Below are 19,718 nucleotides of genomic sequence, written 5' to 3' on the forward strand. Positions count from 1 at the left end.
ATGCGAGTAGCTGATGATAATATCAGTACCAATGATGTTACCATTGGAGAATGCTTTCAATATAGGACGAGATGTGCAGTGGGGCGGCCTTTTATGAGGCGAAGACGTAATCTTGAATTATTGAGAATTTTTAAATAAAGGACATTGAAATGATTAAAAATGAGCTTGGATTTTCTACCCACAAACTCTTCCTACGTCGCTACCCACTAGACATTCTGTCACTTTGTGGGTAGGGATGTGGAAAGAATTCCTGAGTAGGAGATCTAAGTAGTGGTTTATAAAAATGTGGTAACATGAGAACTATAATGGTTAATTGTTATATATGGTAATTAAAAGGTATATTTTATTGATCACTTCTATCTATGTGTAATAAAAATATTTTCCTTTTCTCTGAGCATGTCATTTGTTTCATGGACAGGATTTGAGGTTCTTCTTACTAACCACCTAATAGGACTGATTCCTTATCTTAATTTATTTTATTTATTTACGTATGGTAGATGTGACTGATACCAAGTCAGATGCAATCAATCACGTTGATTATTAAGTTCAACTATTAACAAGTGACACTATCCAAACAGTACTCATCCAAGTGCAAACGAGTTGTCAAACATCACACTTTATCCCACTTGACAATCAGAGCAGGCAGGAATGACTTGGAATCCATTCAAAGGGTTATGAAATTGTTGGAAGTTTGTATACAAGTCCTTGCTCAATCATTTCCCACATGTTGATTTTTAAACTTGGGTTGTCTGCAGAAGCACTAATTTGTTACGCCTACCAGAATTCACCCTATATATTGAGTCTCACAAGCCATGGACAAAACTTAATTGGGCCGTCTGCAGAATCCTCATTTGATAGACCCACCAATTTTTTAATTTAGGTACTCCATTTGGCTCTCTAGCTCTCACTACCACTAGACAACACATATCTGAGAAGAGTGGTTTTCTCATAGAAGAGGTGTGCTTTTGAGACTCAGTAATGACATAGGTTCTATAAAGGTGTTCCCATCAACATCCTTAATTAGTTTCTAACAGACCCTGAGGCTCACCATCTTTTGAGTTTTGAAGGATACTAAACATCTAGCTAAATATATAACAATTTTACAGAATTTGAGTTCACATTATATGGTGGGTTGGTCCTAAATAATCATGTTCATAGATCTTAATTATTTAACATGTATTTAGTAATAATATGCGTATAGACCTACACACTTGAATTTCCCCTTAATTTTTAGTTACAGTAATTAATTAATATAAAATAATATAGATACATTTTTGACACAAAGACAAAGGCAGTTTAATTAGTGGGTATTTGGACTGCATGCTACTTGCATTTGTAATAATAGTTATTGTCGTTGTTGTTCTAATTAACAAGAAAAGGTAGTACTCCACCAGTGGAGCTTCAAGAATAAAGCAGATGGATAAAACCAACCAAATATAAACAATAAAGAACCAATATGAGTGCATATAGACATATTATAATCAACAACAAAAAACAATGAAATAAAGGTATAAACTCAAAGCAGAAGTAGCTGTGCATTGCTTTCTCTATTATATACAATGTATTACGCATTAAAATTAACAATCTTGACCAGACAAAGCCAAAAGAAGAACAAAAAACTGATAATAAACAATAAAAGAAAGAAAAAAAAAAAGTTCTGCTCAGTGGAAATAAATATTAACTCCATCATAACTTGTATTATTGTCTGCACTAGCTTATCTTCCTGGTCATGCTGATATATACCTGGTATAGTATGGTGTAGCGTGGTGTGGTTATAGCATGGTTGATTTGGTGAAGAGGGGACCAATAACTGGACATACGACTCATGGACGAAATTTGCAATGTTTTGTGTTCATTAATGGACCTGAGATTGACAATTCAGGTATTGTTCAGGCGGCACAGACGTGAAACTGTCTGATGTTACCCTAAAGATCAGTGGATGCATGGTTCAGTGCATTTCTATGCCACTTGCATGTGATGGGTCAGGGATGATATATGTGTATATATAGAAAATCTAACTGTGGAAAGAAGAGAAGCAAGAGAGAAAGAGATACAGACAAGATAAGAGTAGTTTTATTTCAAGAGACAAGAAGAAGAATGGGTGGTCTTTATTTCTATAAAACTTGACCGTTTCTCTGTCGTTTTCCTTAGTTTCGTTTACTGCTTTGTTAGTGGTTTATCTTTGGCCAGCTCTTCTTCATGAGTTTGGGGCTACCAACCTCAAATTGCGGCAACCTGTTCCTTCATGCCCATACTTGCTTTGGTTCGTACGTCACCATCCCAAAATTTTGGTCCATTCATTTTCCTCTCTCTCTCTCTCTCTAATACATACACTTACGGGGTGTTTTCCAATGTGTATACTTTTTGTTTTTCAAAACAAAATTTACTGCAACTCAGCAAAAACTTTGTGATTTTGCTGATTGGATACTTGTTTTTTACTTTGAAAAGCAGAGTCATTTGCCTTGCCAAATACCCCCCTAAATGTATCCTATGGAGCTCTCATAACTTGCCACTAGGGGTGTCAATTGGACTGGATTTGATCCAATCCGTCCTAGTCCAATGTGAGTCCATTACAAATGGATCAGGTCCGATTCAATCCAATGAATATTTTGAACCATTTTGCATGGGCTGTGCTGGTCTAATTCAATGTCTGGACCGTCTAATCTGTTCAAATTTGTTTTAATTTAGGTTGGTTCCAAACCAAACCTGGTCCATCGACACCTATATTCTTATCTTCTACCAATGGATCAGATATTGGCTCAATCCAACCCAATCCAATATAAATTTATTATAGATGAACCAGGTTCAACCCAATCCAATAAATACTTTAGAACATTAAGTCTGGACTGGTCCAATTCAATATGTCTTATTGATCCATCCAGCTTGTTTTTGGCTTGGACGGAGTCCAACCCAAAACCAGTCCATTGACACCCCTACTTGTCACGTTGCATATTTAGAAAATCAGAAACCTCAATTGAATGTGGATGGCTACAGGCTTACAGCCTACATCAAAAATATGTTGAGTTGTTTCTGGTAATAATCAGAAGAAAAAAATTGTTTCTTAATTACAAAAAACCACATCTTAATTATATTAATTCTGAGCTGATTTTTTTGCTAACATATATTCTAGCAGGTTGAGATTAGAATAGTTGTCAAGTTAAGAGTTCCCTTAACCCATTTAGGTCTTTACATTTTTATTTTATATCAGAGATGATGTATGGTTTCTGTTTGATTTGATATAAAACAAGAGAGAAACAGAAAGTTGAGGGAAGCACAGCCTATAATTTGTCTAATTGCTCGTTTGGGAGGGCTGAATTAGCTTTCTGAGGTAGACTCTATACATACAATTGATAAGCTATATTTGGTTAAAAATCTGGAGAGCCCAAATCAGCTGTAGTCAGTCATTTGAAAGGCTGTTCTCTTCAGCCTCTTTCAATAATTTATTCTCAACACATTCAAAACAGGTGAAACAGCTTAGTTGAATCTTCAGCTCAGCCCTTCCGAACGGGCCACTAGGTAATTTATAAGTAAAAAAGAGTGTTGGTGAAGGAGAGCTGGATTGATGGTCCAGGAGCCTTGGTCCATAATCCATAGGGTTGTACTATTGTCTAAGTGACTCTAAACATCTGTAAATTATTAAAATGGTTATAGAAGTCTAGCACTTCTGGTTTGATAGGGATTGCTTACCCTTAAAGAATTGTTTTTATATTAGGACCCGACCCGACAATCAAATTGATAGTTATTTATAAAATTGTCTCCAAGTCTGCATTTCTCAACCTTCTCCTAATTGGAGGTGACCTGGCTTAAAGTAGGCCTTTCCTAGGTTCGAAAACCCATAACCATTTGTCATGATCCCAAATGGGTCAATCCATTCTATCTAAATGGGGATTGCATTGCATGCTATTTGGGGGGGGGGGGGTGTGGATAAGTGATACCCATCTCTTAGGTGGGAAAATGATTTTCTCACTTACGAAAAAGTTGTCAAGACTTGGATGGGATATAAATGTCCCTTTTAATAATGGATTTTTATGGCTAAAATGGTGATTTCCATACTCAAGTAGCGGAGTTCTTACTTGGATAAATATGTTTACCTAAGTAAGTAATTTGTCAAAAAACAAAGGGGGCCTTGATGTAATGTGTTTAGTTGGAAGAACTATTGTCTGAGATTGGAAGAATGTATACATACACTAAAACCCTAGATTTTGATGCATGTTTTCCTCAAAGACAAGAAGAGCAGCTACTTTAATAACCTGAACAAAGAATGCAAAAATCTGGTCTAACTAGCTAAGTGTCATGACCTGACTGCTCCCGTTAGTTAAGTCGTGTGGCACTCACTTAGCCCTCCAAGCAAGTCAGCCAAGCTGCTCGCCCAAGACCCTTCTTGCTAGGTTGCTTAAGTGCTAAGGACACTCACCAAGGCACACAAGAGCATACTAAGTAATGTAAGAGGAAAAGGTTGTATTGCACTAGAAGAAAGCTTACAACTTGGATGCCTTCTACAACTTGGAAGCCTTGTTGCAAATGAGGGAGGGGACCCCTATTTATACACTAACCCCCTCAAAGAATCATCTATAACTATGTACAATTGGCATCATCTAGAACCACTTTTAGAACATTCTACCTTTTACACTCTTCTAGGGGATGCCTTCTTCATAAGATATAAGAATACTCTAGAGGAAGTTTGGATTGCTCCCAACCCCTCTAGGTTGTTCTACACAAACCCGGATTGTTCCACAAGGTTCTAGAAAGTTCCACCAACATCTAGACCCTTCTAGGCACATGGAGAACACTCTAGAACATTCCAGAACACTTTGGAACAGCCCAAAAACCTTTACAGAATTGGCTAGAAGCCTCAAGAAACATCTAGAAAACCTCTAGCCAAGCACCCCATTATGTCACTCTGTGACATTCTCCCCCACCTGATTGTGCAACGCCCTTGTTGCACTTAGTTGTCTTGTGCCTCCCATTGCATGATCAAGTTTTCGTAGTCGGCTGCAATCAACTCGTCTATTCGTATACACGATGGTTCCGATGCAGGCAACCCCTTTCATTGATTGTGTACTCTACCCATGGAATTACCCTAGGAAAAGTGGTCATGGTTTCACCAATAACCTCCTCAAGTTCTCTACCCTTTGGATATGTAGCCCTCATAGCTGCTATAGCCGCCCATTTGTTCCAATCTTTATCAATTGTCTAGCTCCTGCCAATGTCCTTGCCTTGGCCCCTACCTTGGCTTGTTCTTGCCTTGGACCTGCTTGCCGTGTTGTGTTGCCCTTGGTTGCTTGTCCACCCCTGGACTAGATTGGTCCCCATGGTCTTGCCCCATGCCCAGTTGTAGAGCTGATAACTTTTTCATTGTTGCGCATGTACCATCCACCAAAGGGACCATGCATGAGGCCCCTGCCTCTATGATGCACAACACCCTTGCATAAGGTATGGGCATAGCCCACACATTGTTAAAAAAGTCCACACCTAATATCATTTGATAGTTGTCCATTGGCACCATGGTCACATCTATGGTACCTTGCCAGCTCCCTAGCTAGATGCTCACCCCTTGAGCAATGCCCTCAATCTCACATGCTTAGGAGTTAACTGCCCTGATCATGCCCGTGCCCTTTGTGACCTTTAAGCCCAAGCACTTTGCCTCCCTAGTTGGGACAAAGTTGTGAGTTTCCCCGTGTCGATCATGGCCTGGGTTTTCTCACCATTGATCAATGTTTCCACATACATCAGCCTTGACCCAGTCGTGGTCTTGGTTTCCCCCTTAGCCAGCCCCTCCAGCTTCTTAACACTGCAAAGTAATTGTAGTGACCCAATCTTGGCCTCCTCATTGTCGTCTTCCTGCTGCCCCATTTGTGCCACTAGTGCACTAAGTGCCCTTCGCTGTGGACAATCACGAGCATAGTGGTCCCTTTCACAAACGAAGCAACTCAACTTTGCCTTGCCATTGTCCACTGACTTAGGTTGATTGGTCTTGCCATCCTGAGTTTTGGTTTGGGCCCCCTTGCCTTAGTAATCACTATGCCTTCCCCGATCATCGCTTATCTCCCCCACCTATGCTATGGCCACCCCTTGCAGATTTGGGCTCCATTGAGCTACGCATGTTGCTCTCCCCTAGCTTCTCTGCCTTGACCATGGTAGTGGCTAGATCCTACACACCCCTGTGTTGCAGCTCCATTTTCGCCCACGGCTGGAGTCCATCCATGAGGTTGAACAACTCCTTGTCAGCCATGTCAGGTATCTCAAGCATGAGTGTGGAGAACTCCCGTACATAGTCTTTAATCGACCTATATGCTTCAATTCCTCAAGTTGCATCACACCAAGTACTCTACGTTCTCCGAATAGAATTGGCGCTTGATGTCCCATTTGAACTCATCCCAAGTGTTGATGTAACACTACCCCTTCTCCATGTTTGCACAGTGTTACCTCCACCATAAGATAGTTGTGTCGGTCAAGTACCTAGTGGCAACACATACCTTGGCCTGCTCATCCCTTATGTGCATGTCTTCAAAGTACTACTCCATGTTCCATAGGAAGTTGTCCAACGTCCGTGCATCCTTGGCACCATTGAAGTGAAGTGGCTCAGTTTCCCTTACCTTTGGCACGTCCCGTAGAGTTCCCACCTCATTTCGTACTAATAGCTTCTTGCAAAGCACCATGTCTGCCTTTAGCTCGTCAAAATTAGCTTGGACCTTGGCCATTCCATCATCTTGGCTTCCAGCGCTTCCCGTTCTTTGTCTTCCCCATGCCAAGCAAGATCCATGACCTCTCCCATGGTTGCCTTGAGCTCCACTAGCCTGCCCTCTAGGCCATCAACTCGGCTACCCATGTCTGTGAACTTGTCTTGCATGTCTCCCATGGCAAGCTCCAACCTCGCCATCATAGCCTCCAAGGCAGCAAGGACGTCCCTTGACGCTTCTCGTGTTTTCTTGGAGTGGCCCTTCTCTCGTTTGTGTGTCTTGCTATTGTCGAGTCTGTCTGGCATCATGTCCATGCACAAGCTCCCATGCGCTCCTAGCAAAGTTGCTCTAATATTGCTTGACTACTCCCGTTGGCTAAGTAGTTTAGCATTCACTTGGCCCTCCAAGCAAGTCAGCCAAACTACATGCCCAAGACCTTTCTTGCTAGGTTGCTTAAGTGCTAAGGAAATTCATCAAGGCACACAAGAGAACACCAAGTAATGTAATAGAAAAATATTGTATTGCACTAGATGAAAGCTTACAACTTGGAAGCCTTGTTTCAAATGAGGAAGGGGACCCCTATTTATACACTAACCCCCTCAAAGAATCCTCTAGAACTATGTACAATTGGCATCAGAACATTCTACCTTCTACACTCTTCTAGGGGATGCTCTCTCCATAAGATACATGGATACTCTCGAGGAAGTTTGGACCCCTCTAAGTTGTTCTACACAAACCCGGATTGTTCCACAAGGTTCTAGAGAATTCCACCAACATCTAGACCCTTCTAAGCACATGGAGAACACTCCAGAACATCCCAGAATGCTTCGGAACAGCCCGAAAACCTACAGGATTGGATAGAAACCTCAAGAAACATCTAGAAAACCTCTAACCAAACACCAATTATGTCACTCCGTGACATAAGTCTATTAGTGGACTCTAAAAAGTCTGAAGCCCAATTCAACATACTATCAAATTATTAAAGATTCGGATGTAACCTCCATCCGTTTAACAATTGGGTTGCATGTGAATTTTACTCTCATTTATATAAATTTATTATATATGTAAAAATTAAAAGTGCTTAATTATTTTAAAACTCTTTAAAAACTCCTTTATTTAAAAAAAATAAAGTGGATTCAGATTAAAACTAAATCTATATATAGAAATTGAGACTAGATTAATTGGATTAGATTCTGGTGTGGTTGGATCCAATTCAATTACAGCCCTACCCTCTGGATAATCAACCTAATACCAACATTGGGTTTGGGTAATGGCTCTCAAATTGATGAACACCCTTTAGTGAGTGTGGGCTTGGTTTTGCTTAAGCCATTTCCATCGCATGTTAGGGCAATAACCACATCTCCGTGACAAGAATGAGAATGTATGTTCAAATCTTAGAGGGGTTAGTAGGGGCCGACTTCCTCAATTGGAAGGATCTCTGGCTAACAACAATTTGGCTGATGTTTATCCATGTTCGACAATATATGCTGTCCACAACTTGTGCTCAAGGCATGGCCAGAATGGACTAATGTGAAAAGAGCAAGCCTGTTGAGAGAAGAAGTTGTTACATGGACAACCAAGATTCTCCTCTAGTTGGTTGTAGGAGTTCTGATCTTTTCCTCACACTGACCTTAATACCTTATATTGTCTTGGCCGCACATCGGGAACATTCCCCGTACTTGCATTTATTATTCATGGGGAGATGTTCCTAATACATGATGTGATGTGGCTGTGAGGTTAGTATGAAGAGTGTTCTGTGAGGAGCAGATCCCAATTCAGTTGTAGTGGAAACTTGTAAGTCCATACCCCTCCCAAGACCCCAGGTAGCCAAGACCAACAAATGTTTCAAGAATCGGCCCGGACTGGATGATTAATGGACCATGAAAATTAAGAACTGGTGGCCTTTGTGGGTCCCATTAAATGACAGTTTTGGTCCCGTTAAAACACCCATTTTTTAGTCTGGTCTAAGTCTTAAAACACAAACACCTTAGTAATTAATTAATATCTCTTAAGTTGATGGATATCCTCTGGGGGAGCAACTAATTATATATGATAATTTTAATACTTAAAGTGAAGGTTCGAAACTTTGATATATATCGGGCTGTATTGGGGGCTTCTCGATGCACCCTTACAGGGAGTGTTTCGGGGTTTAACCCGGTTCAGGGGATAGATAGGCCTTAAACCGATCCCTCTAAACCATATTTAAAAAAAACTAAAAAAAAAGGAAAAATCAGCTTCAATACAGGCTGATACGCCTCGTATCGATATTTTGAACCTTGCTCTAAGTTAAGGTTTATGTTTTGCTAAGATCCAGTAAACATACAACTAAAACTATGCATGATTGGATTATTTGGAGGTATTTGGCAATATGGTTGTTTATGTTTGTAATGGTTTTCAAAATTTCACCATTGTAAAACACAAATTTCTATTTTGGGACATTGTTTTTGTTTTCATTTTGATCAAACACACTAGATTTTGTTTTAAGAAATCCATTTTGGAGGTTGGACCACTTTTACTTCTTAGTTCATGCATGCATCAGCACTTCAATCGTCTGGATAGATTTCTGATGCGAAAAATTAAAAAATATATAAAAAAAAACTACAAACCCATTAAATTGGTCAGATGGTCCAACAATTCAACCATTTACGTTGATGGTTTATTTTGTATAGTGGGTTAGAACTTGGAAGTTGGTCCATGCTGGGATTGTAAATGTACGTGTAGGAGCCAGGGAAAAAGTGGGGGGGGGGGGTTACCATTCAGCTTATCCTTAGAAATCTTAACTCCAGCGTAGTGGAATGAATCGATCGATGCCAAATTTATAGATATGATGCGGTCTATAGGGGCTATTAATAGAGGAGGGGCTGTAATTTCAGATTTTTGAGGAGAAATGCAGTATACTTATCCCTAAAACAAATAAGAGAAGTCTCGGATGCTGATATGTGCTGATGTTAATTAGCAAAAAACAATATAAAAAACAAAGTTGCAACAAAATATCCAAGGACACTTTATAGGCTGTATTTGTTTCCAGAGAGAAATAATGATATGGAAAAATTGTGGGATAATTTCTAATGGATTCCGTAAAATGGCTTAGCAGTTTAGCTCTATTTGTTTGCAGTCGAAATCTGAATCAGATACAAAATTTGCAGTAAGTTCAGTTTTACATTTGTTTGTTTATAATCACAATTATTTCTGTCAGATGCAAAATTTGTATTTTTTATTTTATTTGTATTCATTAGCAGTGCAAATTTTGCTTCTCAAACACTGTTAAAAAATTTGCACCACCTTTCTCTTATCTCAATTCTCTCTCATGTAAAATGGGGACCACACCATCTTTATTCCCACCTGATTCCCAAACAAATAGCCTTCCTACTTCCATTCTCTTGCATATAAGGTGGGACCACACCATTTTATTTCTCACAAACAAGTAACCAGAATTTACACTCAGCCTACATTCACACCAGTGCAAATAAAATTCAAACTGCAACCAAACACAGCCTTAATGATGTTTTCACAAGGGTCCAGATGTAGTAGGCACGTTAGGTGAGCACAATGAGTGAACACCTAATAGCTGTGTTACATCTGTCCCAGTTAATGTGCCTTTCTTCTAAACGATTTTGTTCCCTTAAGAATTATCTACTATTTTATTATTTGTGTCAAAATAATTAAAAAAAAAAAAACAAAAAAGGAAAACATGTCCCAGTTAATGCTTCTTTCTCTCCAACCTTCTGCCGTTTTGGGTTCTCCCACCTCTTTACCTTCAGCCGCTCTTTGAATTGCCCAAACATTGATGAAGACTCTGGTTTTAGCTAGCATATGGTAGCCATTAACATTGGTAGCTCTAATGGACTCTCTTGGACTAAAAAAGGGAGCAGGAGGATGTAATCTTAGAGTCTCTTTGATAACAGCTTTTAAATAAGCCATTTGAGGAATGCCATCTTCTTCAAACTTGGATTTCTTACCCACAACACGTCTAACTTCTCCTTGCTGCTCGGCCACTGGAATGCTCTAAGCGGCAGGGGTTGGCAGGGTGCAGGTCGACTGCTCAGTCATTGGAATGCCCCAACCAACCAGTTGCAGCGGCTGAAGGTCAAGAGGTGGGAGAACCCAAAATGGCAGAAGGTTGGAGAGAAAGGCACATTAATTGTGATAGTTTTTTTTTTTAATTATTTTAACACAAATAATAAAATAATAGATAAATCCTAATGGAACAAAAACGTTGAAAAAAAGACGCATTAACGGGATAAGTGTCACACAGCTATTAGGTGCTCACTCAGTGTGCTTACTTAACGTGCCTATTACATCCCGATCCTTTTCATAATTTTTGCAATTTCAATAATTATCTTTGAAGACAGCCTTACTGACATTTATTTGAGAAAATGACTCTTGCTTCAAACAACCTGCGGGACCAATTTTTTGGAATCAAACATTAAAATAAAACAAATCCCAATATTGCCACAGCCCACAGGCCTCCAAGTAATTAATATATATTCTCATCAATTGGAGTAGGAGAAAGAATAGTTGCATTCATCGGAAAACTCTAAATTGCTACACCAACACAATCAAACAGTAAAATAAAACAAAACCCCATATTGCCACAGCCCACAGGCCTCCAAGTAATTAATATATATTCTCATCAATTGGAGTAGGAGAAAGAATAGTTGCATTCATGGGAAAACTCTAAATTGCTACACCAACACAAGCTATCAGTATTGCACCCAATTAATGAATCTTCCTACTTGAAAGCTAAACTTAGTAAAGATGAAGAAAACACAACGATGGAAGCAAAAGAATCATAGGAAGAAGAGCATCCCAAAAAGAAAACCTGAAATGGTTATTCTCCCAAGCATCCCAGTTCTAAGATAAGCTTTAATGCTGCAGGTGTAGGCACATTGGGGAGCAACCAAAGGATAAAGTTGCAAGAAACTGCTGTCTCAGTGGGGCCAAATTGATTGGTTGGCGTTAGATACAAGTGATTGAAGCATGTCAGAGAGAGACAGAGAGAGAGAGAGGGGGGGGGGGGGGACTGATCTTAGCAAAAACGAGTGGTACAGTAGATAAAAGTTTTGGTTGACAGAAGCAGAATAAATGGTAAGATGCTCACCTTTACAAGTTTACTGACACTGGTTGATGATGAACAACAACTGAAGCTTTTAGTTGGTCAGATGACTTTTTTTTTTTCCTTTTCTTTGGTGGGGACTCAAATTCCATAGTAAATTCTTTGAATAGATATTGGAAGATGGATTCGGTCAGCCCAAATTCATAAATCAAATAAGGGTAGGAATCCCTGACTGAGAACTCCATGCCTCTGCAAGTCTGCATTATTGAATGTAGCAACGGGTCTCATTCGGATCCAAGAAAATCCAACGCAGATCCCAAAATTATTATTACAAAAACCAACAAAGATCAAGATTAGATTCAGCATGGTCAACCCGGATTCATGACTGTCGCTCTGTTCAGGTTGGCATGGTCAAGCCTATAAACTAGTATTTTCCTCTAAGAAAAGGTTGAAAGAGTTTTCATTTTCCTAATTTACAGTCAGTAAGAGATAGAGAGAAGGAAGAAAAGCAAGTACCTCATAGTGAAACACAAAAAGTTACCAACCAAGGGAAGGAACAAATCTCAAAATAGTAACATGGGAGGGCACGTGAAAGTATCAGTTACACATAAATATGAACTCTGAACAAAGAATACTTCTTCCTCAGGTTATATTATTAATGAAAAGCAAGAGTGGTGGTGATGCCACATCCACATCCACATCCGCTATCAATGCTTCTCTGCTTGTTTTGATTCCAAGATCCAACAAAACAAAGCCTCTGCTTTGAAAAGAAGCATTCTCTCTCTCTCTCTACTCTTTTTCCTTTTAATCTCTGATTCATAAATAGATTTCTTCTTTTCCCTATCAATACATGTATAAAATACTATCTAGAGTAGTTTTTTTGTACAATAATGTTCAGACAAATATATAATGTTAAGTGTAAACAGTGCCAATATCTCTATCTGTGTATTGTTCTTGTTCTTCTATTGTTTTAGTTGTTTTTCGACCTATTTTGGGGAAGCGGCAATAAGCATAGGAATTCGGAACCAGACAGCCATCCCCATTTACCAACCAATAGAGCATAGGCTATGTACGACTCTGTAAATGAGCATACCTTTGTTGGAAATAGGAAGGACCACCAGAGAGAGAGAGATTTGAATTTTAGATTTATACTTTCTGAATTGGATTTGGACATAAATGACACAGGCACATGCGTGGATGAGATGAACATGACAGGGCATGAGCATCATGGACTGAGATGCCATGCATCAAGGCTGGATGGAAATAGAAAGGAATTATATCGTTATTGGGGACATGCAGGAAAGGTAATCTGGGATAGAAACCAATGCGTGTGCGTGTGTGTGTGGTGTGTGTGTGTGGGTGGGGGGGTGGGGGGTGAGAGATGGGATTAGCCTAGTACTGCTTGCTTGTTTTCTTTCTCCTGCTCTCTTTCTATTTAGATAGCAGTTGAAGAACCAAAATTCAATAAACAGTGAGAGTGGTGAATGGGTTTGCTACCTAAGTTATCCAACACCTTTTTCTCTGATGAGTGACGACCCACAATCATCTCCCCCAACCTTTCCTTTTCGATAATCAGCACCAGCCGTCTTTCTCTTTCTTTCTACATAATCTCTGATCATGGCCATTCCTTTTCTATTCATCTACTCTGCACTTTTCTCTATGTGGAAATAATAGAGAAACGGAGAAGCCTGTTTGTCTTCTAATTAGGAACAGCCACGCCCAAATGCTACCCGAAGCTGTTTGCAACTTCAAGGCAGTATGTACAAAAATCCCATTACATATCTTAATTCCATACTTTGTATTGAAGCTAAACTTTTTGTTTTGAATTTAATTTCTATTTTTTTTTTGTAAAATTTCAGGCAAGGATGAATGAGTAGCTATTGTTTGTTAGTGTTTGTTTATGCTTCTCTACTTGGGCTTATCGAGTTCTATTCCTCTGGCTTTTGGCTTTCGGTAAGATTAGATTTGTGGGCGGTGTGTAATTTTTCTTGTTAATATTGGGTCTCTGTGTATTTATATGTATTTTATGATTTTGATCTATTTTTCTTTATATTAGTGGTTGTATTTTTCTGGGTCCTCTACCTTCTGGGTATCTAGTGTTGAAGGGCCATCTATTTTTACCATGCCTTCTCTCTAAAAGATTGAGGTCGTTTATTGTATTGGTGAACATGGGGACTTAATTATTGAGAAAAAACATGAAAAATGAGAGTAATATAATAGTGGGTCGAGAGTTCGAACAGTATGGAGCCACATTGATTGCCAAATTGTTTATGGGTATCCATCTTCTTTGGCTCTCTTCTTCTTATCTTGTTACAAATCAATCTTTCCTTTCGGTAATCCTTAAATTTGTGATAGTTTGGAATACAAAACATCTAATCTCAATTTTTTTAATAAAAAAAATTCTTGAAACTTCTAAACAAGGTTCTGATAGGGGTGCAATTTTTTAACCATCCTAGAAGCACAGTGAGATTCAGATTTGCATACTGTACTGGTGTTGGATGGGGGTTAGAAATAATTACATATTTAGAGTTTTTCTTGTTGAAGATCTTTTGGTGCCGTTCATTATTAGAAAGAAAAACATATTATCAGATCAAGTTAGTTTCTCCATACAAAATTACCAAAAGATTTTAATCTGATCGGCCCACTTCTTTTCTTTCTTTCTTTCTTTCTTTTTTTTTTTGAATCACCACATGATTAAGAATTAAATAAAAAACTCAGTCCGTATGCTGATATCAAAATTAAATTAGGATGAATCAAGGGTTTGTCCGGGGTAGATCAAAAGGCTGAACAAAAAAAATGATAATTGTATTTGGGTTAGAATCTCAAATTTGATGGGGTTTTAAATGACATGTGATTCTTTTAAATCAAAAAAAGATGTTGTTGTATTAATCATGCCACATTTTTTCTTTACTTTGTCAAACTCTTATTGTTAGCTTCAAATGAATGGAGGATTGTTAAAATGAAATGCTCTTCATTTCTTAGCTTCCCTGCTGAGTCAAAATGGAATCTCTTGGCTATTTATTCTTTCCAACCCATAGTCATTGGGATTATTCTAGTTATCTTGTCTCTGCTACTTATCCTGAGAGTGTCTCAATTGTCCATGAGAAGATTTGTAAGGGAAAAAGGGCATTGTGTTGAAAAATCTACTGATGCTTTCTTTTCAAATAAAGCATAAGGTGTTCCATTTCCTGCCATAATTCATCCATTGAGCGGATTGTACAGTCTTCTGAGAAACTTGGCCCAAGAACCTTCATCAGGTCTTTCCAAAGCAATGCCATATGATGCAGAAATGGATGCCTTGATATTGTAATATAACTTACATAACTATAAGAATCTTCACTTAAACTCGTATGTGGAAATAAAATTTTATCAAGAATATCTAGATTATAATCAGCCAGAAAATGAACTCTTCTTTAACATGGTAAACAACGTTCATGTCATTTCATCCTGATCTTTTGAATAGACTGGATGACTTCAAATATTGTGCTATTCTTTACTGTTATGGTGTCTTGTCATGGAGTTTGAAATGAATTGGTAATTTAAGCCAAAGTCCTGGAGTTTTTTTATACTTATCACGATGACACATGGCCAACTTTATTCTCTTTGAGCTTCCTCCTACAGCTTGCAGTGCTGAATCTTCATATAGAAGGGAAAGATAAAACAAAGGCATAACATGACAGGTAGACTAAAAGATCCAGGCAAGATCCTCCTAATGTAATCAACTCCATTTGATATGTAGAACCTGGAGCAGAACTATAACTCTTGGGAGACAATATTGCAGAGCCAATTTATTCTTATACCAGAAGGACCATTACTAAAACCAACGGATTCTTCCATGACTTCCCTCATATCACATTAGGAAAGAATGTAACAACAAGAAGCCCTTAACAATGCTTGGAGAATGTTAGGTTTCTTTTTTTTTTTTTTGTGTGTGTGTGAGTGTGTGTGTGTGTGGGGGGGGGGGTATTGAAATTTTACAAGTAATCTCAGCCACCTGTTCTTGGCGCACAATCAGGATATAATAGTTATGTTCTAATATAATCCTACCTTGTAGTTGTCATATAGATTGTTAAGGAGTTTAAAAGAAAAACAAATACCTAAAACAACAACCCAATAAAACTTCTATTTTTTGGTACTTGAACAACTAGACCTGACTTCTCAAGGAATTGGTCACTGGGCATTTTTATAGTTATGGAACCTTTTCATTAGTAGATATCTAGACTATATTGAACATGAACTTTGTTTTTTACTTAATTTTATTCTGCACTAGGATTACTACCAAACAGGATTTTAAAGTTTCTGTTGTTATTATGGAGCTGATTAAACTGGGTTGGCAAACTTGAAACCAGTTTCATTTACTCGGATAGAGTATTTACTTAACTAATTTCCCATATATTACTTGTCAACTTACATGCTCTCTAACTTAGCTCTTTCTGTTATGCTTCTCCATGATCTCTATTTCCGATGACCTAACCTGTAATCATAATTTAGCAGCAAAGCTCCTGATATTAATCTCTTTAGGAAGTTTGACACCAAACTCAACATGCCAATCAATCGCAGCGACATATTCCTTTTTCTTTTATTTCTTTTGATGGGTAAAGTGAAAATATCTATTAAGACAATTTTCTGTCAGTTTTGAAGCTTACTTTTGTCTTTCAATTAAAAAGATGAGCATAAGTCTTCAATCATGCAGAAGGCAAATAATTTGTGGCATCTCTGGATATTGGTAACAAAGAATTGATTGTTTCACTGAACCATTAGAGACATTTGACGCCCATAAATGGTGCATGGCCTTTCTTTACAACAAAAGGAAAGTTTTGTTGAGCTTAAATTTCATGTTCTCTTTTTATGGAATTATGAACCTTTTGTGAGATGAGCCAAAAGGTAAGAAATGAATTTCATGCAATTATAATTTGAGGTATCTTTAGGTGCTAAATTTTCTATTTTGAAACATAACTTTATGGATAGTTTCTTAAATTAAAGAATAGAAAATCTTTATGGATAGGCTAACTGAGAAACAGAACAATGGGGGCACTCGTATCTGTGTTTATAAAATCTGTATACTGGGATAAACAGTTAGGGATGGGTTGAAAATTGTTGAGCTTAAATTTCATGTTATCTTTTTATGGAATTATGAACCTTTTGTGAGATGAGCCAAAAGGTAAGAAATGAATTTCATGCAATTATAATTTGAGGTATCTTTAGGTGCTAAATTTTCTATTTTGAAACATAACTTTATGGATAGTTTCTTAAGTTAAAGAATAAAGATAGAAAATCTTTATTGATAGGCTAATTGAGAAACAGAACAATGGGGGCACTCGTATCTGTGTTTATAAAATCTGTATACTGGGATAAACAGTTAGGGATGGGTTGAAAATTATAGAACTAAGATGGGACAAGTTTATGACCATGTTAGATGTCTGAAAAACCCAAGAATTTCAAAGTTCAATTTCAAATAAGAATAATGATTCTAATTTATGATCCTGATTTTCTTAGAGGACCAGTTAATCCATTTGTGCTAAATATGATGTAAATTATACGTATGCTCTGTTCAAGATAAAAGAATAATGTTAGCGATAGAGCTCAGTCTTTTCTTATGTTTGTTGATTTTAGGGTTTTATCATTGTTCATGTTGGCAATTTCGCAATGGACATTATTGACATTGAGAAGTATCTCAAATTCTAAAGATGTCCATAAGTGGACATTTAATGTAGGGTCTATGATGCCCTAGCAGAGCACAGACAAAACATGTGAAAGGGCCTCTTATGGTGAAATCATGAAATTGACCCAATATTTGTAATTATTGATTCTGGATGTTTTCTCATTCCTCTAAGAGGATACGTTAAATGCGATGCTTTATCTCATCTAATTGGGTTTCCAAAGTAGGTCCATTAAGATAGTGGAGCCTAGCCTTCCTCTAAAATCGACAAAATGGAAAAGGCTTTCTGTTCTATGTGGGGGGTAAATCCAGGTCTACCTAAAATCTGACTTTTCTTTCTAGCTTCTATTTTAGCTTCTCCTAACCCTGGTTAAACCTTGGTTTGGGCTTTGAGATCAGTATCTTATAATTTCACTGAAACTTGACATGATTTATTTGTTTGTTTCCTTGTGTATCTTCCCCAATTTGGTTGTTCCAATTAAATTATTTCATCCCAACTTGGAGATTCTTTGTTCTTTGACAGTAAGCATATCCTTCCTACCTGACATAACTGAATTATTCATCATCTCTCATAAATACAGATGAAGAGCTAGCAACCACCAGCTGTAGGTTGGGTCAATATTTTCTGATCAAACATGAAAGCATCAAACTCTGAATTTGAAGCAGAAGTCTTGTCTGAAGATGAATCAGACATCAGCAGCCAAGTTGCTTCCAATATATATGGCCATGGAACCACTCCAGACCCTTCCAAGGACACCACCAACCCCTCCTCCTGCCTTACAAACCCCATGAAGCTTCAACCCAATCCAAGGCTTCTCTCCCTTGACTTAAGTCTTAGCTTAAAAAATAGTGATGATGATTTAGGGGGCATGGAGTCAGTGGAGCTCTCACTATCTAGCACCACTGAATGTAGCAGCAAAGCTGCTGCTCATACTCCAGCCACCTTCCCAAGAGTTTTCTCTTGCAACTACTGTCAGCGCAAGTTCTTCAGTTCACAAGCTCTGGGTGGGCATCAGAATGCACACAAGAGGGAGAGAACACTAGCCAAGAGAGCCATGCGGATGGGAGTCTTCTCAGAGAGGTATTCCAGCCTAGCATCTTTGCCCCTACATGGGTCAGCATGCCGGTCCCTTGGGGTCCAAGCTCACTCCTCAGTGCACCACAGTCTTGCAGCACGAGAGAATCTGCCTGTGATGAGATCTGTTGCTAGGTTTGAACATGGATACTTTGGACCACCAGTGTTCATGGAGGATGATGAGGCAGAGCTGTTTTGGCCTGGGAGTTTTCGACAAGTCCCTGAAGGAGTTGGTGGGTATCCAGGTTTTGAACTGGCAGGAGGCTCACCCTTGAATATTGTAACAGTAGCTTCAGTGCCAGAGGCAGATTCATCTCCACCAGATCTCACACTGAGACTATAAGAGGTTTCTTTCTTTACATTCAGTTGTTGCAACATTGTTTCTCTATGTATAGTGAGATAAGTACAATCTATGGTGCAAGCTTTCTCTTCACCTCTGATTGGTGTTACCTAAGAGCTTCTTGAGAGGAAATTTCAGTTTCTGTGCAGAATGCTAGCATATTGATTCATGTTGTTTATATGGTTGAGATATCCAGTCATTATGAAATTCTATAATCTGTTTTGTTATCTAGTCCATCTAAATCTCCTTTTGTTGTTACTTGATAGTAACTTCCATTTTAACTTTCAGATGATATGGTTATAACATCAAGGCCTTGAAAATTGTGGACTTAGTGGTGGATGCAATGCAGTCTTCTGGTCTCATCTGTTGGACCTGGATGTTTGGTAACTATCAGATTCATGGATGGGAGGTAGGCTTACAAGGTAATCTTGTGCCACTGTGCTTTGCTTGTAGAGCTAAGTGCTATACCATGCCTGTGTATTATTAGAATCTTACAGATACATTCTGTGAGTCCATCTTGAAGATTTTCTACACCAAAGTTCAGCCTTTGAATAATTTACACTACCTATGATGGATTTTGGTACTATGGGGAGACAAGCATGGAAGTCTTCCAGAAAATATCTCTCTTTGTGGCTAAAAAATCCCAATCAATATAGAATTTTGTCCAGAAGATTCGTTACATTGCATGGCTATTTGTAGGGTTTATATAAAAAAGGTTAGACAACACAATATCTTTGTCTTACATTCATAGGTAATTTGCAGTGCAAATCCAAATTATTTGGTTGTTGTGCAAATCAAATCTGGGTGCATAAAGCGTCTTTTTTGGAAAGATGATTTGGAAAATAAAAACGGATTCTCTATCTGCATAGTTTAGATGGACAATCTTGGAAAATTGAGTTCCCCATATG

The 19,718-nt window shown here is 38.3% G+C and overlaps 1 protein-coding gene across 1 annotated transcript; it reads left to right on the top strand.

The window, feature by feature from the left end:
- The first annotated feature begins 12,411 nt into the window (after positions 1-12,411).
- LOC148864011 (zinc finger protein 4-like) lies at positions 12,412-19,489 on the top strand. The gene is made up of 4 exons (XM_088974568.1): positions 12,412-13,492; positions 13,596-13,689; positions 17,977-18,816; positions 19,099-19,489. The coding sequence occupies exon 3, from the start codon at positions 18,031-18,033 to the stop codon at positions 18,811-18,813; it is 783 nt and encodes a 260-aa protein (XP_088830694.1). The 5' UTR covers positions 12,412-13,492; positions 13,596-13,689; positions 17,977-18,030; the 3' UTR covers positions 18,814-18,816; positions 19,099-19,489.
- The last annotated feature ends 229 nt before the right edge of the window (positions 19,490-19,718 follow it).

The sequence above is a fragment of the Nelumbo lutea genome, chromosome 3 (genome assembly GCF_056320005.1).
Source record: "Nelumbo lutea isolate HS-2025 chromosome 3, American lotus-T2T, whole genome shotgun sequence".
Taxonomy (NCBI): domain Eukaryota; kingdom Viridiplantae; phylum Streptophyta; class Magnoliopsida; order Proteales; family Nelumbonaceae; genus Nelumbo; species Nelumbo lutea.

Excerpts from the sequence above, each read along its gene's own strand:
- LOC148864011 (XM_088974568.1), top strand. The coding sequence starts at position 18,031 with ATGAAAGCATCAAACTCTGAATTTGAAGCAGAAGTCTTGTCTGAAGAT.